At 44.6% G+C, this 19,447-nt stretch overlaps 1 protein-coding gene and 1 non-coding gene across 2 annotated transcripts; both read right to left on the bottom strand.

Annotated features, from left to right (window-relative positions):
* Positions 1–7,153: 7,153 nt before the first annotated feature.
* LOC142855203 (small Cajal body-specific RNA 2) lies at positions 7,154–7,575 on the bottom strand. The gene has a single exon (XR_012911466.1).
* Positions 7,576–9,361: 1,786 nt separating this feature from the next.
* Tmem167b (transmembrane protein 167B) lies at positions 9,362–15,712 on the bottom strand. The gene is made up of 3 exons (XM_075981596.1): positions 15,580–15,712; positions 13,499–13,630; positions 9,362–11,817 (listed from the first exon to the last, which is right to left on the bottom strand). Exons 1-3 carry the CDS (start codon positions 15,587–15,589, stop codon positions 11,735–11,737), a joined length of 225 nt encoding a protein of 74 aa, XP_075837711.1. The 5' UTR covers positions 15,590–15,712; the 3' UTR covers positions 9,362–11,734.
* Positions 15,713–19,447: the final 3,735 nt, after the last annotated feature.

The raw sequence follows: 19,447 nt of genomic DNA, 5'->3' as shown, positions 1-19,447 counted from the left end.
ACAAACACACTTGCACAACTCACACACACTCAAACACAAATACATTTCAACAATGTTACACACACACTTATTTACACACATTTAAAAGCAGGAAAAACGAAAGGTTTCTGTTTGTAATGAATGTAATGGTGGCTTGAATAAGAAGGGGCTGGGCTAAAGGTGCCCCACCTCTCCCGGCTAGGCTCATGTATCTGAGTATTTGTTTCCCAGCTGGTGGACTGTTTTGAAAAGATGAAGAGGTCTGGCCTTGTTGAAGAAGGTGCGCCACTGTGGGGTGGGCTTTAAGGTTTCAAAAGCCCACACCAGACCGAGTCTCATCTCTCTTTCTGCCTCTAACTTGTGGATCTGAAGTAAGCTGTCAGTGTTGCTCCAGCACCATACCTGCCTGCCTGCTACCACAATCCCCGGCAGGATGGTCATGGACTAAGCCTCTGAAATTGCAAGCAAAATTCCAATTAAAATATTTCTTTAAAAAGTTGACTTGGAGTCGGACAGTAGTGGTTCACGCCTTTAATCCCAGTAATTGGGAGGCAGAGATAGGCATATCTCTGTGAGTTCGGGCCCAGCCTCGTCTACAAAACAAGTTCCAGGATAGCCAGAACTGTTATACAGAGAAACCCTGTCTCAAAAAAACCAAAAACCAGGGGCTGGAGAGATGGCTCAGAGGTTAAGAGCACTGGCTGTACTTCCAGAGGCCCTGAGTTCAATTCCCAGCAACTACATGATGGCTCACAACCATCTGTAATGAGATCTGGTGCCCTCTTCCGGCATGCAGGCATACATGAAGACAGAACACTGTCTACATAATAAATAAATAAATCTTTAAAAAAAAAAAACTAAACCAAAAACCAACCAACAAACAAAAAAGTTAGGTCATGGTGTCTCTTTACAGCAATATAACACCAATTAAGACAAATATAAATGCAAAACTCAACAAGATATATATAGCACATATCAAATGGAGTCCATGACAGGGATGATAGTTCAGTATGTAAAAATCAATAAACATAATATAGCACATCAACAGGCTGAAAGATCAAACCCGTATGATCATCTCACCAGATGGAAAAAGGTATTTGATAAAATCCAACATCCCTTCAGGATTAAAACAGAAGAAATCATATGTAGAAGCTCATGGTCCTAACAGTATTAAGTCCACATACGACAAGCCCACAGCCAGTGTGTCACCGAATTGGAGACAGCTGCAAGCATTCCCTCTGATATGTGGGACTAGGCAAAGACACCCATTCTCATCTCTTGTATTCAGTATGATGCTGAAGTCCCAGCCAGAAAAAGCCAAGAGAAATGAAGAGCATCTGAACTGGAGGGGAGGAAATCCAACTGTCATTGTGTGTAGATGGCATGATCTCATGATTTTACAGGTAGAAAGCCCTAACAATTTCACCAAAATCTACTAGAGTCAGTAAGTTCAATACAGTTTCAGGATAACGTTGAGAGAGGCTTCTGTCCTACCCGGTCCCATGGCTGTTCAGTCCGAAAGAAATATACAGAGACTTACATTAATTATAAACTGGTTGGCCTATTAGCTCAGGCTTCTTATTAATTAATTCTTACATCTTACATTAACCCCGTAATTCTTGTCTATGTTAGCCATGTGGCTTGGTACAAAGGTACCAAGTGAGGCATTGTCAGCTTGCTTCCTCTGTGTCTGGGTGACAACTGCAGACTGAGCCTTTCCTCTTCCCAGAATTCTCTGTTCTGGTCAGCCTGCCTATACTTCCTGCCTGGCTACTGGCTAACCAGCATTTTATTAAACCTATACAAGTGACAAATCTTTACAGAGTACAAGACCATTGTCCCACAGCAGGATAAAAATCAACATGCAAGCCTGTAATCCCAGCTTCTTGGATTGAGGCAGAATAATTATAATTTCAAAGCTTTCCTGGGTTATAAATGAGTTCAGGTTAGCCTGAGAAAAGAAATCTTGTCTCAAATAAAAAGGATTATGGATATAGCTCATTGGTAGCATGTATAAGGCATGTTCAATCCTCAGTACAGGAGAAAAACAAAACAAAAACCTCAGAAGCATTTCTGTATACCATTAGGAAATTATGTAAGCAAGAAATTAAGAAAGCAATCTTATTTGTGATAAATTTAAACCCCGATGTGAATGATCTCTACAGTAAAAACTATAAACACTGAGAGAAATTGCAAAAAACAGGCATGCACACACGTCATGTGTGTCGCAGCGCTGGTGTGTGGGTTTACAGGGGTCCACGAAATGAAAACACAAAGACACCTTGAAAATGAATTTACCCTTTAGGCCTCGGGGGACAGTCACTGTGGGCTGAAGCGCTTTCCCTCAGCCCTTTGGCAACTTTATTTTCCCTGTGTTTACACTTTAGTTAGTAGATTTATATATCTCAGAACAAACTGAATGAAGCTTCCCAAAACACAATGTCAAGTGCAAATACCTGATTCATGAGATACCATGGCTTTCGGGATTTCCTCTTGATCAAGTTTTGTGTTGACTTTTTATCTATCGGAAACACTCAGACAAGATTCACATATAGCAACCAAAGGTATCTGTAACACAAAGGATGGAATAGTGGCTGGGTGCTAACTCCTGAGCTAAAGCCAGGTATGGCCCAGAGGGGGTTGTGGCTAGCAGGGTAGCTTGCTAACCCTCTGGCACCAGCCCAGCAGGACTCTCTGTCACACACACACACACAAAGAAATCTGTGTTCGTGCATTGGAAGAATCAACACTGTTAAAATATCCAAAGCATTCTGCAGAGTCAATGTAATCCCTATCAAAATACTAATGACATTCTCCACAGAGCTAGGAAAAGACAATGCTGTGATTCATATGTAACTAGATAAAAGAAAAACAACCTCCTAGCAAGGATGAGATGTCTCAGGATCAACTTGCCTTATAAAAACAAGGACCCAAGTTCAATTCCTAAAACTCACATTCAAAAAGCTGGGGAGGTGAAGCTGGAGAGGTGGTTCAGTGGTTAAGAGCAGTAGATGCTTGTAGCCGGATGTTTCTCTCCAGCCCACCAGTTTCCAAATACCACACAGAGGGTTAATATTACTAACAAATGCTCAGCAATAGCTCAGACCTCTTACTAACTATCTCTTACATGTTACTTTAACCAATATTCCTTATTTATGCTCTGCCACATGGCGGTATTTTATTAGCATGGCATGTTCATCTCCTGCTCCCTCTTGTCTGATTGGTGACTGTAGATTCCGCCCTCCTTCTTCCCATCATTCTCAGTTTGGTTTTCCTGCCTGGCTACTGGCCTATCAGCTTTTTATTAACCAATGAGAGTAATACATATTCACAGTGTACGGAAGGATTATTCCATAGCAATTGCTCTTCCAGAGAGGACCAGGACTTAATTCCCAGCACCCACATGACAGCTAACAGTTGTAACTCTAGATTAGCGGTATCTGATACCCTGTCCTGGACTCTGTGGACACCATGCATACATGTGATGCATAAACATACATGCAGGCAAAACACTCATACTCATAAATATAACTTTTAAACAAAAGAAGCCAGGCATGGTGGCTCAAGCCTTTAATTCCAGGACTCAGAAGGCAGAGGCAATTGGATCTCTAAGTTTAAGGCCTGGTCTACAGAGTGAGTTCCAGGGCAGCCAGGGCTACACAGAGAACCCCTCTCAAAAGAAACAAAAGAGTGGACTGTGCCTCTGGCCACCATATACACGTGCACACACACTCATACATGCACCTGCACACATGTACTGCATCCTCTGTAGGGAAGTGTGAGTGTTACAGCTCTGGAGCTGAAAAGATATTATGACCTATCAGAAGCCTGGGTGTACTTACAGCTGCAATAGCACAGCTCAGCCTAGAGGAAAAGGTGTCCTGACTTGTCCGAAAGTCAGGCTACCTAAAGCTGGGGTGCGGTGAGTGATGGTCTCCCCGCAGGATATAGCAGTCCTGTTCCTCTCCTGGAGAGAGCCGCTGTACAGCTGAGCTCTGTTTTGTTCCCCTAAGGGAAAGTCCTAGCAGAGCTTCCTGCTCCTCTTCCTCCCCCCTCCAACTGATCATCAACAAAGAAAGCTGCTAAGAAAACACATTTCGAGCCACTATAGTGGTGCACAACTTTTAACCCCAGCACTGGGGGCAGAGGCAGGCAGATTTCTGTGAGTTCTAGGCTAGGGCTACAGAATGAGACACTGTCTAAAAGTTAAACAAAACTCTTGTGCTCCCTAATTTCTTGTCATCTTGACACAAACTAGAATAATCTGGAAAGAGAGAACCTCAATCGAGAAAATGCCTCCATTAGAATAGTACACTGTAGACAAGTTTGCAGGGCATTTCATTTTATTTCCTTCCTTCCTTCCTTCCTTCCTTCCTTCCTTCCTTCCTTCCTTCCTTCCTTCCTTCCTTTTTGAGACAGGTCTCTCTATCACCTAACTCTGACTGTCCTGGAACTTGCTGTGCAGACCAGGCTGATTTTGAACTCACAGATGTTCAACTAACTCTACCTCCAGAGTGCTGGAATTAAAAGCATGTGATATCATGCCTGATGAGTAGGACATTTTCTTGATTATTGATATGGGAAGGCACAGCCTATTGTGGGAAGTGCCACTTCTGGGCAGGTGGTCCTGGGAAGTATTAGGAAGGTATCTGAATGTATGCCTGGAGAATAAGCTAGTAAACACATTTTCATTATACTGGTATATTATTTGTGTTTTAATAAATAAAGCTTGCCTGAAGATCCATTCAGAACATTCTTCCCTTCTGGACTGTGCAGAAGGTGTGGCAAAGGCAGGCATTGGACTAATAAATGTAGGTCAACAAGGGATATTCAAGCTAATCCTTTGCCAGCAGGAAACTCCATGTGGGCCACTATGCCAAATTCGGTTCAGTCATTTCCTGCCATCATAGAGGAAACTCCTTCCCAGAGCAATTAAAGAACCTAATTCCTGTTGTAAGAAACCATGTGATTAAAGAGAAATTACAGAAGGCACAACTGAATTTGTTCGTTTGTTTGTTTGGCCTATTGGTATATCACTTTCCAACAGAATAAAATTTCACTATTGTTTCTGCTATTCTCTACAGACATATAATGCAAATGGTCCTTTTATAGTCCTAGTCCAATTAGAGATTCAAGCTGGCTTTGGAGTTGGAGTGTGGCTCTCTCCTTCTCTAAACCCAAGCATGCGTATTAAAGTAAAATCAAAATCTCTGCCTCATTTCAGAAAAGCCACCTGATATGGGACAGAAGAAAAACAAATATTTAAGGATTACTTTATTGCCACTAATCTCATAATCCTTTGGTTTTATATTGACTCTTGAGAAGCTTTTCTTAAGGTATGAATTTTATAAGATATATATATTCTAAATCTTATATATATATAGATATATTCTAAATCTTTTGTCATGATATTAGTGGTCATATAGAGTACTAATTCTAGAAAAAAGTTTCATCTACCTTCCTGACATGATTTCGGGTTGGAGTCTCTATCAGTTTTCTGCAGTGAACTGTGAGCAGGACTAACAGTGATCTTTGAAGTCTCCAAAAGGAGGATGGGGCGCCACAACAACAATCTATCCAGGACTATAACATCAATAAGCTTAAAAACACCACCTAAAGACTGGCTTTGAACTACAAACTGTTCAGAACAATTTTGAAGTGGCTGAGATGATCCAGCCTCACTGACTACTCTAGCCAGAACTTGAGACAAGCCCTGAACTTTCCCATTACACAGAGACTGAACAACAAATGATACAGCTACTTCTCCCAGGACTTGACAACCCAAATTTTTCCTTTCAGGATCTCCTAAAGAATCCATTGATCCTAGACATTAGGAAGTAATTTTAAGAACATGATGCCCACATTCCCAAGAGGTGGGGTGCATGGCTTTTGGTCTTTCATTGGGTTATGAATATTTGCCATATTGTTTAGGGGGATTGGCTACAAGCTGTTATTGGTAATGGTCAGGAAAAAGGCTAAACAAAGAGATTAAAGGTTCTTGTTTTGAAAAGAAAAAAGGAATATAAATATGATAAAATAAAAAGGTAGATTATTCAATCTACTTTTTAAAAATATTTTATTTATTTATTATGTATACAATATTCTGTCTGTGTGTATGTCTGCAGGCCAGAAGAGGGCACCAGACCTCATTACAGATGGTTGTGAGCCACCATGTGGTTGCTGGGAATTGAACTCAGGACCTTTGGAAGAGCAGGCAATGCTCTTAACCACTGAGCCATCTCTCCAGCCCCCTATTCAATCTACTTTTAAAAAGCAACTACCAGTACATTTACACAATGCGCAAATGTACTGGTAACCACTAAGTAAGCACACTGTATCTGTCAATTAAAATTATTTTAGAGCTAGGGCAGTGGTTCAGAAGATAAAGTATTTGCCACAAGAGTGAGGATTAGAGTCTGGATTCTCCAAATCCGCATAAAAGCCGGTGTATGCACCTGTAATCCTGGATGTGTGTGTGTATGCAAATGGCTAGTTAGGACAAAGTTCCTCATTCGGGGAGAGGATCTGCCTCAGAAAATGAAGCGGGGGTGGGGGCTGGGGGGTGGGATCACCCAGGAAGAACTAAAGCCAACCCCAGGCCTCCACAAGCATCTGCATGTGTGTCCCCGGCACACCACCAAAGTGCCCATACTCTCACGAACACAATACACACACATACTAAAGGTTTTGTTGTTTTGTCTCAGCTCAACATATTTAATTTGAGCCTGGGAATTGCAGAGAGGCAGCTGAAGATCATCCTCGGCTACAAACCAAGTTCACCAGCTTCACAAAGGGACGTTGCCTTAAGACAAAACATCCACCCTTAAGCCTCCAAACCCTACACACTCCATTCTAATTCACTATATATGGAGTGAGTCCCTGGATCCTGCAGCTTCTAAGTTTATGTTCTCTAACCGACACATTCCTCAGCAGAGGCTGAGCAGTGCACAGCGCCTTTTAGCCCTAGGTAGAAGGCTACTGATACAAGCCCAGCTTAAACGCGGCTGGGGGGAGAGTGGGACGGACCCACGGCAGCAGAAAAAAAGGCCTCCATCTGCAAGCGGCGGCGGCTTGACGTCCGCTCTGGGCGCTTTCACACCCCGGGTCTCTGAACGTCAGCCCACGAGGCCGCAGATGTGAGCGGGGGTTGGGCAGCCGGATCCTGGGGTCGGGCTCAGATCAGAATCGCCTCGGTAATCAGCGGCCGGGACAGACCCGGCCTCGTCTATCTGATCAATTCATCACTTCTGAGCGCCGGGCCCGCAGGACCGATCCCGAGACCTCGGGAACCTCGGCACTGCCACCGCCCAGGGGGGCCTCGCTGCACAGCGCCCCGCGGAGGGGGCTTCGCAGGAGGGCTGCTTTTCATTTCGGGACGGCCCGGCGGGGCGGGGGTCACGACCCGATCAAATAAGATCAAGGTGTAGGCGGGGGAGGGGCGCGGGGCGGACACACTCACTCGCCTCGCACCCCCCAGGCGCGCACACACACTCCCACATCCACACTCGCACTCAGCCCACACGCGCCATGCACGAAACACTACACCACACTAAACAGCCTCCGTCCAGGACCCCGGCCACGCTCCCACTCGCGAGGAAGCGGAAGCTGCACTCTTTTTTAAACGCTCTGTCCTGTCTCAAAGGATTCTGGGAGAAGCCACAGAGTGGTCCGGCAGCGCCCTCAAATCATGTTTACCCAGAGCACTCTCTTCTGCCTCCGTGTGGCTGGGAGGTCCCAGAACAGAGAGACCGATTTCCATAAACAGAATTGGGTTTAGTGGTATTTTGTTTATAAAAGTCTCAAGTAGCCCAATCTGGTGTCCTACTCAAGATCCTTCTGCTTCAGCTTCCTGGTGCTGCGATTACAAGCCGACAGAAAGGCCTACTTCTTTACGATGTACCAGTTTATATAAAATGTAAATGTTTATATCCTTGTCTAGTTTTTCTTTGTTTTTTTTCTTTGCCCCAAATTAAAAAGTATCCAATTTCTAGCTATGAAAATGATCCAGTCGCAGACTTATATGTGAATGACCTTATTTTCCGTGGACTTAGCAACCCTAGATTATTACTAGCAAAAGCATCCTGCGAACACTCTTCCAGGCCTGCTTTCTAGCAGACAATAAACATCATTTGTCACATATATTGGCAGAGGAGCGCAGTGTGTCATGGTGCACGTGTCGAGGTCAAAGGACAACTTGCAAAGAGTCGATTTTCCAACTTGTGAGTCCTGAAATCAAACTCAGCCTGACAGATTTGGTGAGCAGGCGCCCTAAAACCCACAGAACCACCTAGTAAGCCTATAAGTATCATTTATTCAAAGTACTTAAAGAAACCGAGTATCTGTAAAATGGAGACATGTACGACCGAATAACCCTAGCTTCACTTATACAGTATCCTGGCTGCCCAAAACGATGCCCAGTGTCATATTGCTGAGCCTCCATTTACATTCAGTTCATTAAAATAGATCTTTGTGCGAGGCACAGTGGTGTATGTCTTTAACCCCAGCATGTGAGAGGCAGAAGCAGGTCGAACCTCTGAGTTCAAGGCCAGTCTAGTCTACATACTAAGTTACATGAAAGCCGGGGATACATAGTCAGACCCAAATAAATAAAAATAAATCTGATTTTCCAATTCCACGAGTGAAATGACAGGTAGATTTGTCACTCACCACAGAGAGCAGGTTAACATTTCATCGCCTCCTCAGTCCTTTTTCAATAAGGGTGGGGTGTGTGGCAAAGTAGACGAATTTTAGCTGTTAGAAGAAAATTATTGCCGGGCGGTGGTGGCGCACGCCTTTAATCCCAGCACTCGGGAGGCAGAGGCAGGCGGATCTCTGGGAGTTCAAAGCCAGCCTGGTCTACAAGAGCTAGTTCTGGGATTGGCACCAAAGCTACAGAGAAACCCTGTCTCGAAAAACCAAAAAAAGAAAAAAGAAAAGAAAATTATTTCTGAAGCTGTAATTTGTACTTGTGCCAGTCCTTACTTGGCACTTTCAACAAACAGACATGGAGGAAAGTACCCAAAATACGCTCCAGAATCCCATTGCTCAGATATTTTCTAAGGCCTGGGTGGTTAACCCGGAAACCTTTTAGAATGGAATTCACCAATAATGGCATTGTCTCTAATCGTGGGCCTGTTGGTTGAGTGTATTAGCGGAGCTACCTGCCTCATTTAGTAGACTTCATCTTTGACTTGCTATATTCCGCTCCCCCAGGAGAAAGCTTGGCCAACATATCTTCTGAACTCTATCAAGTCCCAGTAACCTTCACAAGGAACTCATCCGAGGACAGTATCACGCAGGTGAGCCAACACGCCACGCTATGGGAAGAACCCGAGGAAGTGCTGAGCAGGTCAATAAACATACACAACAAATCAGACAACAGTCACAGGGGAAAAAAAGTTTATTTTCAAGGACTGTGCCAACAATGGTGAATAAAAAATGGTATTTCAACTATAAAAAGGAGCTGATTTCATTTGATCCTGGTGCACAGGGTTCGTGGTAACGAACCTGAATCTGAGGCAATATTGCTACCCTCACACCTCCACCCCTAGAGGACTGCCCCTAGAGGAACAATTTGTCAGTTTTTGAGAGCCATCAGCCTAGATAATAAGTACAGCAGGTTCCTATGCAGCTGCTTACACAAAGTCAAGAGTTAAGAAGTAAAACAGGCTATTTGCTTCTTCATGTACTTTTTGGAACATTCTGGTGAGAAAACATCTTAAAATCTACCAACTCAGGCATTTAGGCCAAGAGGACCCATGAAGGAGACTCAGAATGAAAAGCTGTCTAGGAAATGAAGCCGCTCTACAGACCACAGCTGGAGACATCAGCCCTACTGGTGACAACAGGTCACCTGCTGAACCTGCCTCCCACGGGACACCCAACTCACAGGCGGGCTCTATCTCTCCAGACCCACCAGATTTCGTCTCTCCCCTGTGAACAATCCTCAGGAATGACCACGGAAACAGCAATCGTTGCAATCCGCCCCATGGACGAGTTCTTGGAGAGAGATGCTCACGCATGCAGTGCTTTCTACTGCTACAATCACAGCACTCAGAGGCATCGGAACCTAAGCTTCCCAGCAGCCTTGTCCTGTAGTGTATGCAGACCAGCGCTGGTCCTCAGGCTCTACCACGGACAGTTCAACTGGACCGCCTGCGTATACCCTGCTGTATTAGCATTAATATTAGACCTACTTTAAGATTGTTGTAGACTTTACAGCTAACAGCTGATTCTTTTGCAGGCATAAGGAGGAAGGGGCGGAGAAGTCTTCCCTTCAAATGTTGAGTCATCTAACATCATCTGCTCAGGAAAAGCCCTGAATACTCAGCTGGAAAGCTCCATTTTCCTTTACTCATTTTATTAATGGATTCTATGAGCTGTCCAATATGTTAATATCGGGACCCCTCTCATTTCAATTTCTCATGGTCTTATAGTAAAGACAACAGTGGACCACTGCAGTATGAAGAAAACTGAGAGCTGGCAGGGAACAACTAAACACTGCTGTAACCCAGAATAAAGAACAAGCTTGCGTCTTTTATAACATGACAGAATTCCCAGCTATATAAGCTTTCATTACAGTAAATTCTTATACTAAATGAATTTACTAGTATATGAATTGTTATACTAATTTACTTATCTCTTCTACCAGAATTCCAAATATATTAATTAATTATTCATTCAATAGTTCCCTCCCCTGGCATTGGTATTTAAAACCAAGTAACAGTACTTATAGCACTATGTAATTTAAAAAACTTTAGAAAATAGCAAGAGTTGGTTCAGTTTCTGCTATCAGTTGGTCAAGTGGAGTCATCTTTGGGGACACTGGTAAGCAGCAAATGCTTCCTGGTCTCAGTCACTGCTTCTAGACTCCAACTCTAGAACCCTGGATTGCACATGCACTCAGATTTTCTTGGGAAAACCCTCAAGCTACAAGCACATGGCAATCTGCGCTCTCTACACTGAAATTCATGCTCTCTTCAGCTCATTTCAAACAATTTCCTGGCTTTTCATAACTCCTATTTCTCACCCAGTCCCACCCTCCCTCCCCAATTCATGAGATCCAAATTAGCCAATAAAAAAGTCAAGCCTTAAAAATTATCTTCTGGCACACACCTTTAATCCCAGCACTCAGGAGACAGAGGTAGGCAGATCTCTGTGAGTTTGAGGCCAGCCTGGTCTACATTGAGAGCTTGACGACAGCCAGGGCTATGCAAGGACCCAGTTTCAAAAAAAAGAAAAAAAAAAGTCTCCCCTTCCAGGTAGTCTGAATACAGTCTGTATCCTTATATCCTTCCCTGATGGGTCTCAGTTTTAAAAGGTTCTGATGAGGGACCGAAGAGCAAAATAGATGACCAGTTGTCGGTTGGTTTTTTGGTTTTTTTTTTTTTAGTGTTGGGGATCAAACCCAGGACCCTGACAATGCTAAATAAATGTTCTACCATTGAACTCCAAGTTTTTTAAGCAGAAGGTACATAATCATATATCCAAGGGGTGTGATTTATCTGGAGATATATACTTGCTGCTGAGGGCTGATTAACAGAGAGATCAAGAAAAGTTGGCTTTCTGGAGTCCCCTGGAGCAAAAATAATGTTCGTGACCATGAGTTCCCCCACATATGGCAGACAGATGCTGCAGTGTCATCTTAGGGACACTGGTGATTCTAGCTGAACTCTCCTACACTGGTCCAGGTTTCCGGCAAGTTCTTCATCTTTATCCCCTTGGTTGGCAGTTCATGAGTGGGATACTTGGGAATTCATTTGATAAACAGGACGTAAAAGGCCATTACAATGCAGGCAATTGCAACAGCAGCATGCAGTCGGGTCCCAATCACAGCAGCTAGAAGACAGAAGTACAGAGATGTTACATGCTGCTCCTCACAAAACCCTTGCTTCCAAAGCCATGTTCTGAAACCTCTAAAGAGAACCAAAGTTTCCAGAGTTTTGGAATGTTCTTAAATGATATATTATGCTCTAGACTCTACATGATTGCTTATCCCCTTGATCTTTCTTATTTTTTGAGATGGAATCTCACTATGTAGCCCTGGCTGGCGTCGAATTTATAGGTAGAACAAGAATGTCTTTGAACAGCCAGGCATGGTGGCACACGCCTTTAATCCCAGCACTCGGGAGACAGAGGCAGGCGGATCTCTGTGAGTTTGAGACCAGCCTGGTCTATAGTTCCAGGACAGGCTCCAAAGTCACAGAGAAACCCTGTCTCGAACCCCCCCTCCAAAAAAAAAAAAAGAATGTCTTTGAACGCATAGGAAACTACCTGCTTGTCTGCCTCGGTCCCAAATGCTGGGATTAAAGATGTGTGCTGCCATGCCTGGCCTCCCATTCCTTTTTGAGTCAAAAGTTCATTATGCAGCCGGGCGGTGGTGCCCAGACCTTTAATCCCAGCACTCGGGAGGCAGAGGCAGGCGCATCTCTGTAAGTTGGAGGCCATCCTGGTCTATAAGAGACAGGACAGGCTCCAAAGCTACAGAGAAACCCTGTCTCGAAAAAACAAAAACAAAAAACAACAACAACAACAAAAAGTTCAGTATGCAATCTAGGCTGGATTTGAACTCCTGAGTGCTAGGATTACCGGTATGTAGCACCATGCCTGTCCCTATTTTACCCTATTTTGAAAACATAGTTCCGTAGGATTCCCAATGAAGGTACTCAAAATAACAAAGTTAATATATGTATATTATTTGAGCTAAAAGTTAAGGTTCCAATGTGTTCTGCTTAAAAAAAAATCAGTGGATAGGCTGGAGATGTTGGCTCAGTGGTTAAGAGCACCTGCTGTTCTTTCAAAGGACCTGGGTTCGACTCCCAGCACCTATAGGGAGGCTTACCACTTCCTCAGGCACCAGGCATGCATGTGGTACACAGACATACATGCAGGCAAAGTATTCATCTGAATAAAATAAATCTAAAAAAAATTTTTTTAAAGTAATGGAAAAATATTCTTCCTGCTAGGAGGAATTTCAGCCCAGCCTAAAATTATATAACTTGTAACATATCCCCACCTCACCCCAGAACACAGAATATTACTCTGTTGCTCACACAGGCTTCTTGGCCTTCCAAGTAACTGGGACTATAAGCATGTACTACACTTGGCACTGTAGACTTTTACTTAATCCTAGAATACCAAAACTACCTAAACAGTAAAATAAACAACTATGCCTTAAGTAACAACAAACTTAAATTCCTCTTCCCTCAAATGCAGAAATGACTATTTTATATTATTATCAGATGGGCAGAGCACTTTCCACACAAGCATGAGGACCCGAGTTAAAACCCCAGAAGCCACAGAAAGCTGGCCAGAGTCACACATCTGTACTCTCAGTACTTCCGGGAAACTCCTGGAGGCTCACAGGCTGGCTAGCCAGGTGTGCAGAGCAGCAAACACACACCCACAACACATCATACTAAAGATAAACGTAAACATAACCATGGCCGTGTGCTTTCTAGTTTACAGAACCTCGCCGTCAAGAAATCTTTCTTCTCTCTGTGTCCAGATAAAACCTTACCTTTGTAAAACACACCCCAAACTCCCTTCTTCTCTGAGAGCAGCCAGGTTTTGAGACGAGGTACTTTCTTGAAGTAGGCACAGGTGCAAACAAAGAGCAAACCAAACACCAGAATCCCGTCCAAGGAGTACACTGTCACATGAAGAAGAAGAAAAAGTCTTTGGTGCTGCTCTCTCTGGCTTGGGGGAGGGGAGCCTGCCCAGAGCTCAGTGCTGAGGTCACCTCAACAGCAGTGCCAACACTCAACAGGAAGGGTCCGACACCTAGCAACTTCCCCAGCTTGCTTGTAAACAGCCTCTTTTTACCACTTTACTGCCCCATCCTCAGGACAAATGGAAAACGGGTGTATTTGTGCAGACACTTGGGAGTAACTGGTGCTTATACGAGATTTTAAGGATCTTGAGAGTCTGAGCATAAAGATTTACGTATGTTCTTGGTATAAATCACTCATCTGATGAAGGAAAGTTCAATCTTAAGCCAAGTTTTTCGGATCTGCATCTTTCGATAAAGCATGTGAAGGCAGACCATAAAGCTTAGTGGAAACTCCAAGCATTCGACTTCATATGGCTACACTTTTGCTATACTCATTTGATACTTCAAGCATGAGTCACCATTTACAAATCAGATTCCTGCCAGAACAAAAAATGTGCATAAGGGGAAAAAAGATAAGAAAATTTGACATCCAAAAAGTGCATCCACAATGAGGCACTGCCGTGATACTGGCATTAGCCAAGCTCAGCCTAAGCTACAGAGGGAGACCGTGTCCTACAGATGTGTAGGCAGGGCTGACCTTAAACCAGGCTCTGTCCGCTTCCCTCTTGCCAATGCCAGGCTTCAAGGCATGCCACATACATCATGCAAAGTCCGGAATCAAAAACAACCACAACAAAAATGTGTTCGATGCTTAGACACCATGGCAAGCTCTTAGCTCTGTTTCATGTGTTATATAGGTAAGCAAAACAAATTACATAAAGGTAAATTCTATCCACTACACCAGAATGTGTTTCCTAGTTCACATTATGTCTTCCTCTGGGTGATATTCCTTTTCTAACTCTGTGTACTGTGGTAAGACTGACTACCCAGAAAGCTTCTAATGGATATTACATCCAACCAGTGTCTGCCAGCTCCTCTCAGTTCTTGACCACACTGTCTTCCTCTAGGGAAACTATCACAGCTAGTTCCAGAACATCAGTACACTCACAGTTGTCATGGACACCTTGATGTGCTGCTCTTTTGCTCCTGTAAGTTCTTGTAGGCAATGCCAAAATTCACAAGGACGTGACATTTGAGTCTTCCCGTGTTAAGTCTATAAAAGTCTATGAGAAATGCTTTCTGAGCCTCTCCAATTATTAAAAAAAAAAAAAGCTATTTCACTTCCTTTCCTGCAAGACTGACTATAAAGGTCTTAATTCCTCCTCTAGAACTTGGAAGGCATGACTATAAAATCGTTTGAAGCAGCCTGGAAAAGTTAAGTGAGCTAAACAAGGGGGGGGGGCGGGGAATGTGCTCCATCAGTAACAAAAGGCGGCTTCTAAATCCACCCTTTGCAACAGAAGCCAGAAGCTCCAGATGGAACCACCCAGCTAGGACTTGAAAGCCAAACAAGTGACGGCTTTTTGTCATAAAAACAAACATGCAAAAAAGTTTGGGGATTGTCTACATTCACCTCCCCCGTAAAGTGGGGGGTTTGATACCATTTCTACGTCCTCTCAACCAGCCTACTGTCCGAAAATATGAGACTTTAGGGAACCTGATGATACCCTCTGTTCCCTGGGGACTAACAGCACTAATTCTATGGTGACCGACCTCCCCAGTGGCCAGAACCAACTTCTAGGAAAGAAAAGAGAGAAATGATAACCAAAAAGTCAGATGTGGGCACTAGGCAGTGCTGGGGAACACTGATGGACGTGAGAAGAGGGAACCTGCGAGAAGCATCCCAGACAGGAGTTAGGGGCTCCCCAAGGCCCAGGGGGGCTGGGCTGGGAGGGGGCGGGGGGAACGGCCACGTCAGTCTAGCCCCGCCCGCCACGTTTGTCCCCCGTCCTCTACCGCCACCCTCCGCTCCGGCCTCCAGCTCTCACCGTTCGTCATGGCGGTAGGGCCCGGCCGGGATGAGGGTCTGAGTTCAGCAGTAGCGGCGGCGAAGGCGGGGGCTCCCGGCTCCCACTTTGACACTTCCCGATCCGGGCCTGGGTGACGGAGACGAGCCGTAGTACGCAAGCGCAAGGGCCGAGAGAAGAACGCTGAACTCAATCAGACGTAACTAGCAGATAGTCGAGCTAAGGACCCTCCTTTCCTAGTGTCGGCGTCCCTGAAAAGCGTGAGACGGGCGTGGCCGGCGAGGCTTTCTTTGTGGTCATGGCAACCAGCGGTCTGCAGCTTGCGTCTGTTCGGCTAGACTGACTGGACAGTTCCTTGTGTTTGAAAAATAAAGGCTAAGCCGGGCGGTGGTGGCGCACGCCTTTAATCCCAGCACTCGGGAGGCAGAGACTGGGGGATCTCTGTGAGTTCGGGACCAGCCTGGTCTACAAGAGCTAGTTCCAGGACAGGCTCCAAAACCACAGAGAAACCCTGTCTCGAAAAACCAAAAAAAAAAAAAAAAAAAAAAAAAGAAAAGAAAAAAGAAAAATAAAGGCTGGAGGATTTCCTCTGTGGCTGCTGCTTTGTGTGTGTTTATGAGTGTGCGAGCAACAGCCTGCCTACAATCCGGGAAGAGCAACTATGCTCTCTCTCCATCACGGAGTATGCTAGAGCTTGTTCTCCACCGCGTATCTTCTTGAGAACAAGACTTTCAGGACCAAGTTATTCCTGACCAAGAAACAAAAGAAAACCATCCTTTTTCTTCCAACACATGTAGGTGACAACTGGTAATGAAATCAGGTACAGTTTCACGAGGGCACCAGAAAGCAGGCTGGTGGCTCACGTCTGTAGACTACGGCAGGGTCACTTCATCTTACCATAGCAAGCTGGAAACAGCACCGCTGTCAGGAGGGTGGGCCTATCTTCTTGTTTGTTGTTTTGCTTCCATGCTCTACAGTAGTACTATGTTTGTAATACCTGAAATCCAACGAGAAAGTATGAGGGCAGAGAGGGACTCAGCAGATACTCAGGCTTCTGGGACTGCCTTTGCTGGGTGGCTTCTCCTGGCGAAAATCTAGCCAAACCGCGTCTGAATTTTGTAAACGAAATAAGGAACTTCACAACAAAAGCCCCATAGTTCACTCCGTTGTCAGAAGCGTTCAGGCGATTTCCTGTTTATTAGGATGGGCTTTTCCTTTCCTTAAACTATCACGATAGTTTCCTTTATTTCCTGCATTTAAGTCACGCTGGGGTCACCTCAGGCACTTTATTCAGAAATCTGCCCTGTCACGGCTTCTCTGAGGATATTTTGACAAGATGATGAAAGGCATCCATCTAATGATGGAGTGGGTACCGGAGACAAAGCTGTGGGTTCTACTTTGTAAGCCGGAGCCTTTAATTACAGACAATTCAGTCTGCTTTATTAGAGTCTGGGTGAAAGTGATGCACTAAATCATGAGACTGGTTGTCAAAAAAACCTGAGAATTCTGCTCATTCCTGCTACAGTGCCATCTGCTGGCTGTGAACTGTCTGGTTACCGAGAGGAAAACTCAGGTTTGAAATGGAGAGACTGAAGAGGAGGGGGAAACCATCACCAGCAACCACAGATGTAACAAAGTTTAATGTAGGAAAGACTCTTGAGAAAACATACTTAAATTAAGAAATCGGGGCTGGAGAGATAGCTCAGTGGTTAAGAGCATTGCCTGCTCTTCCAAAGGTTCTGAGTTCAATTCCTGGCAACCACATGGTGGCTCACAACCATCTGTAATGACGTCTGGTGCCCTCTTCTGGCCTGCAGACATACACACAGACAGAATATTGTATACATAACAAATAAATATTTAAAAAAAGAAATTACATCATCAAAAAATAAAAGATATGAAGGAAAAACTAAGCTAAGCCAGACAATCACTCAGATTACATATGTGTAGGCAAACACACAGGGCATTCCACACACTAAAATAGGACTGTCGAGGTGTCTAAGAGCATTTGTTGCTCTTGCTAAAGACCTGAGTTAGGTTCACAATTGTCTGATCCTCTAGTTTCAGGAGAGCCTGTTAGTTACAGAAAAATGTGCCTTCCTAGTCAAAAAATCCCTCCTCACACTTAGAGGTAAAGGAAGAAAAGCTCTATACTAAAGTGTCTGGAAGACTGTGGTTAAAGCCTAAGTTAGAGCAGGCCTTGACAGAAGAGTTTCCTAACTCGTACACACAATAAGCTTCTGCATTCCACAGTGTCACCTGAAGTCTCTCTCAGGTCCCAGCCCCAGGCTACACTTCGATCAGTTTGAACAGAAACAGGATACTACAAGTCTGGCTTCTTAGGCTCAGAAGAGATTTACAAAGCAGAAATGTAACCTATTGCCAGAATTATTTTAAGTATAGCAGTGTTGTTGTTTTTTGAATGGCTGTTACCCAGGGTCATCTTGTCCGCCTGGCAAAACTATGTCTTTCCGGTTAAGAACACAACGCAGGGGACTTAATTGCAGAGCAGGACTTGATGGGGAGTGTGACCCTAAGACGCCCTCTTGAGCTCCCCTCTGAGAGGTATGTCTAATGGCAGGTATGACCGAATGGCAGCGGGTCGGTCCTGGTGAGGAAACATTCACATCCGGGCATCCTAAATTTCACTTGTCTAAGAGGCCTGCTTAGCATGCTACTTATCTTTGGGTGTTTTGAAGGCACTGTTCCTTTATCTATGTCCACCTGTGTGGCTAACTGTCTCCTAAGCAAATCTATCACTAAATCCTTTTTAACATCAATTTTATTACTTTGAGTAATCCCAGCACTTGGGAGGCAGATAAGGCAATCCTTGTCAATTCAGGACCAGTCTGGTCTACACAGCAAATTCTGGGCCAACCAAGGCTGTGTACACACACACACACACTCACACACACACACATCAGGTCCAAAGGAAGCTCCAATTCCCCGAAAGGCGGTCCAGATATCTAGAAATGAGCTCAACCTGGACTACAGGAGATTTCTGGCAGCTAGATCAAAGGCATCACTCCTCAGGAACTTGTAAAGCCGGTTACTGTCTGTCAAAAAGAGTCACTTCCTAGCAATCAACGCACGTGCTGGCCTCCAGGCTCCTACAGTAGCCCAGTTCCTGTGACACATTTCAAAGTCCACGCCAGCATCCTAGCCCTTCTCGTCTCCTCCGCTACTCTAAACTCCCTTCGGCTCAGAGCTTCCCTCCTGACAGCTACTCAGCCTTCTTGAAACCCAACTTTTTTCTCTGTGCTCCCTCCGTTCCTGCTCCTGCCATTTTCACAAGTCATCTCTTCTCTCTCCCACTTCCCTAGCACTGGCCATGCCCCATCTGCGGGCTATATTCAGCCTACTGCTCTTTCTCTCTGCTTGGGCTCCGATAGATGCCTCTGGCTGTTCTCTCTCTCATATCAACAATAAAACTTCCCATACCTGGAGTGATCATGTCATCAGTTTATACATACGTGTTGTTTTCTCCGCTGTAAAATTTCTTTAGCATTGTATAACCTTTCTAGGGCTATTGGATTAAGTGAACTACTGTTTACAACAATAGTTGATATGAAGTATTACTCTATCAAGACTAGCTACCGAAGCTGGGCAGTGGAGGCACAGGCCTGTAATCCAAGCACTCGAGAGGCAGAGGCAGGTGGATCTCTGAGTTTGAGGCCAGCCTGGTCTACAGAGCGAGTTCCAGGACAGCCATGGACACACAGAGAAGCCCTGTCTCAAAAACAAAAACAAAATATCCAAAACAAATGGACAAAAACTAGCTACCAGGGCTGGAGAGATGGCTCAGAGGTTAAGAGCATTGCCTGCTCTTCCAAAGGTCCTGAGTTCAATTCCCAGCAACCACATGGTAGCTCACAACCATCTGTAATGA

The sequence above is a fragment of the Microtus pennsylvanicus genome, chromosome 7 (assembly GCF_037038515.1).
Source record: "Microtus pennsylvanicus isolate mMicPen1 chromosome 7, mMicPen1.hap1, whole genome shotgun sequence".
Classification (NCBI taxonomy): Eukaryota; Metazoa; Chordata; class Mammalia; order Rodentia; family Cricetidae; genus Microtus; species Microtus pennsylvanicus.
The sequence above is the reverse complement of the archived record's forward strand: the minus strand, read 5'-3'. Positions and strand labels throughout refer to the sequence as shown.